Source organism: Limulus polyphemus, unplaced genomic scaffold (genome assembly GCF_000517525.1).
Source record: "Limulus polyphemus unplaced genomic scaffold, Limulus_polyphemus-2.1.2 Scaffold5894, whole genome shotgun sequence".
Lineage (NCBI taxonomy): Eukaryota > Metazoa > Arthropoda > Merostomata > Xiphosura > Limulidae > Limulus > Limulus polyphemus.
Genome location: NW_013671504.1, coordinates 41178 through 45728, shown reverse-complemented (window position 1 = coordinate 45728; position 4551 = coordinate 41178). Strand labels below are relative to the sequence as shown.

The 4551-nt window shown below is 30.1% G+C and overlaps 1 protein-coding gene across 1 annotated transcript in view; it reads right to left on the bottom strand.

The window, feature by feature from the left end:
- The window catches only part of LOC106473111 (plasma membrane calcium-transporting ATPase 1-like), a gene marked incomplete at its 5' end in the record, with an annotated part of 55815 nt that overhangs the window by 10385 nt on the left and 40879 nt on the right, over positions 1-4551 (bottom strand). The window contains one exon of the mRNA XM_013933793.2: positions 2676-2966. Within this exon, the coding sequence (XP_013789247.1) occupies positions 2676-2966 (291 nt within the window). The remainder of the gene's footprint in view (positions 1-2675; positions 2967-4551) is intronic.

Genomic DNA, 4551 nt, shown 5'->3' with positions numbered 1-4551 from the left:
AATTACATAATTCAACCAAAGGGTACTGACAACACTTTTACATCACTTTAACCATGGACTATTCAACACAAATAACAACAATTACATAATTCAACCAAAGGGTACTGACAACACTTTTACATCACTTTAACCATGGACTATTCAACACAAATAACAACAATTACATAATTCAACCAAAGGGTACTGACAACACTTTTACATCACTTTAACCATAGACTATTCAACACAATTAACAACAATTACATAATTCAATTATAGGGTATCAATAACACTTTTACATCACTTAAAACACAAGGTATTAAAAAAAAGGTAAACCATAAAACACACTTTGCTTGCACAAATCCACAGCTGGAGTAACTCAAATGAACATACTTTAAACTTTGTTCTTATGGACTTTCTTTCACAACATGAATATGTTAGCAAGAAGCTACCAATTTAAGCAAATCCATCATTTGTCTAATACTTGAAATATCCACTGTAATGTTTCATCCTACTGACAACTAAGTAAAGTCATATACTGACCTAGGAATGTCTTACAGTTTATTGTCAAGTTATTGTCCTGTAAGTGATACATAAAACATATATGAATTCCAATGTTCATTGAAGTAGATAAAAACATTAATTGGAAATAAGATTGTTTGTGTTTTAAATTAATGCTTTTGGTGTGCACCTATTAATGAGTTGAGTCTATAGTACTCTTCTAAATTACTGATCATCAAATCTGTGGGAAGAGGGGATAAAATGTTTATTGAATATATTTCATTAAATCATAAAGGATAAATAATACATGTGTTTTATAAGAACAAAGAAAAATGTGATGTTTTACTAGTACACACATTTTATTTGTGAAGAATTTCTCCTTTCTGATAAATCATGACTATTGTCTGCTAACCTGGGCACAGCGCTGAGTATTACTGTAACCTTTTAAACACATTTTCTATTTCATAATCTATCAAAAGGTGAAAAGTAAATTAAAACTACTTGAATGGTTTGTGCAAATTAAAAAACAAAACTAATAAATTTATGTATTTACGATAATTATTGACATGATTAGTTGCCTATACTAGTGTTTCTCAACCACTGGTCCATGAAGCAGTGTCAGTCCTTGGGATTAAACCAAAACAAAATCTGACTGAATATTCATAGGTAAATCATAATGGTTTTTTCATTGTACTTACATTTAACATCACACGAGAAGTTAGAGAGGAAGTGAGCCAGTCACTGGTATCAAAAAGGTCACAAAACATTGGTCTATATGTCTAATCATTAGTTCTTTATGTTTTAAATACTATTTACTAATGAGCTTATATGATATGTTACAGCTGCTACCTTGCTGCTGTCTTCGGGGAAGCCCTAAAAAAGAACTGTGCGTGTGTGGTGTTTGTGTTTCGAATCAATTCTACGTCTTGTTTGGAAGACTAGTGAGCTATTCACTCAACTTGGGTATAAGTATACAATTACAAAAGATAAAATGTTACACTAAAAATACATGGGTTTCAATAAAAAAAATAAAATGCCAAGTCAGGTTTGACCAACCTTTGTCCACAAGTTATAAGTCTGGATTTTGTTTAGTTCACAAATGAGGATAAAACAAAACACTGGGAGATTTTAACATAAAAAAGTGTAACAGGATACTTTATCCCTCAAATGCAATGAATTACTTAATACATATACAACTTATAAAAAACAGTTTGTTTCATAATACAATTATACCAGTAAAGCAAGCATGCAGGAGTATGAATACCTTTTTATGATCTCTTAATCCTACAACTTTTCATGGTTCAAGTATTTATTATGCTTTCTGTTTGATTTACTAGTTGATATTCATTACAAAACGAAATAAAATTCTCCAAGCAGCATTAACAGACAGCTGTGAAATACAGTGCTCAGAAAACCGGGTAGGTTGAGATGGTTTTTTTTTGGTAACTACAATTTTGAGGGACAATGGAAAACAATAATGTACTTTGCAAAATGAGTGGCTTGCTAGTAGAAATACTGAAACGATCCAAAACCACCATGACTTCCTGAAGGATCCAACGACGAGAGACAGAATGATCAGGCACAGTGTTTCTTGAACACTAATGACTTTGTCGTAAAGTGATTTATAAACACGTGCTTGGTCCACAACAATTACGGGTTTGCCAACTAGACTGGTACATCTAATATTTTAGCACTGTACATTAAAACATATGAGTAAACAACGAACATCCATCCTAGTAACTAAAACAGCAGATGACCTATTTTTCAACAAACTTCTGGATGTTCATATCTTTGGAAATTAATTTATAGAAAGAAGGTAAAGACCTTCATCCAACACTGCCAGGTTTAACACAGAATTCTATTTATTGTTTAGATCTCAAATAGATCTTTATACTATATTTTCTAAAGATTTGAATACACAATTGTGCTAATAAATATATTACAAAATGTGGAACTTACGATTTTTGTTATGCAAAATTATCTACAATAAATGTTTGTTCACATTTAAATTATCACAAAAAACACCATAACACAAAGTGAATATTATTATAATGAATTATTACTGAAATATGTTTAATGCTACACTTCATCTTACGGTTAGCTCATCGTAAATCCAATTTCCCGTGACTATTTTATCAAAGAAATCTGTTAAGATTTGGAATCTACATTAAAAACTGAAATAAATGTGCACTTACCTGAGTCTGTAGTCGAGTAAGGCCACGAATCCAGAGTATCTGTCCTGTTCGCTTGACGTCTTGAGAGATGGAATCCCTGGAACTCTCTTCACCACGAAGAACATCATTTTCAAGCTCATCAGGTGTTCCTGAACCCCATGTAAAGGTTTTCGGGATCTTTTTGGTGGGAACTGTTGTGACTAACTGTCCCCATAATAAGGTCCCACAGCCAAAAAACACACACCAAAACCACTGATCTAAAGTAAGACCAGCAGTAGAAAAAGCAAATCCTCCAAACTGGACTATTATGATCTGAAATAATAATGGACTGCGAATTCAATAAATAATTATAAAATCAGGTTAACAGTTACCTCAAGTTTAGTATTTATATTACCCAAACTTCCAACACATTTAAAGTTATTTACCAATTAATCTTGATAAACCTATTTGAGAATAGCTATAATCAGATTCTCAACCTCGTTTAATTGTGTGAAACGTGTACCTGTTTTTTTTTTTCCTTCAACCTTCTCTGTTTTTAAACTGTATAAATATTTTGGCCAATCAGTGTTCCTTAACTTCACCAATAAATATGACAAAAAAATAAACTATGGAACAAATTAATAAAAATTAATTATTGGATATCTATATCTTCGTTTACATTGATATTCAACATGTAATGTTAAAGCTGGAAGTATAAATAAATAATACATGGCATATAATGTCCAACTATAGTATCTTTTATGTCACTTAAGATCATGTATGTGCATGAGAAGTTAAACAATTACTTTTTTTTATTATTATCAAATCTATTTCACAGCACCCATTTTAATAATACAATGGTTTTTATTTTGTTTTGTGAAAATGTCTGGAAATGTTCTTGGTGATATTAAAAACCTTTCTTGCATGTTGAACATGAAATTAGGTTTTTAGGCTCAAATCACTAATTCTGTGTATAGTTAGCAGTATTTTGAGGTATTTTATCATAATAATAACAGTTTGTAACATCTTTAATGTGGATTAACATTTAGACATTGTCAATTTGGAGTTTGAATACCATGTATTGTTTGGGAGTATGACTGCTATGATTAGTGAACACTGAAAATATTAAAAAAAAACATTTTTGTAAATCAAATAAAAAATTTTGTCTATTAAATTTCTGTAGAAACAAAAATATATTTTATCACTTGATGAAATAAATTGCAGCAGGCTTCCACTTAGCCAATGACTATAAAGAGAGGGTGGGGGCTTTTAGGACTTTTTCAGTTTTACTTTAGTGATATTTCTAAATACTTTGTCTTAAAAATTATGCTTTGTAAAAATGTGATTCTTAATGAAAATACACACGCGTACCAAGTCAATTGAAATTATTACTGGAAAATAACTAAGTTTACAAAAGATTAGATTACAGTCATCCAAATATATTCATAGTTCAATGAAACACAATAATACATGAATTGCAATGAGTTTGAGAACAATGTAAAATAAACTTGCTCAGTTAAATCAGACACCTTATATAAAATAAAGTTTAAGTAAATTGTATATCTATTTAAGGAAAGGAAACTTTAAGTAATATTTCTTGTCAAGTTCAAAGTAGATTCTGAAATAAGGTCATTAAAAATTTTAACATGGGTAATATTATTTTCTGCCTTCTTCTATAAATGTATCATGGTGAACTGTAATAAAACGTTTATTGACTTAAAATGTGAAGACCTAAAGTTCTGTAAGGAAACCCAATTTCTTTTGTTTTAAACAGGAATAAACATTTGCAGTATTTATTCTACATTTTAACTTTAATTAGTATGATTTACAGGTAGCAAATTAAGTTAGAGCTTTAGTCAGTCTAATTAAGATCTATTTGAATTTGTTTCAGAATTATATAAAGTAACAATCGACTTTG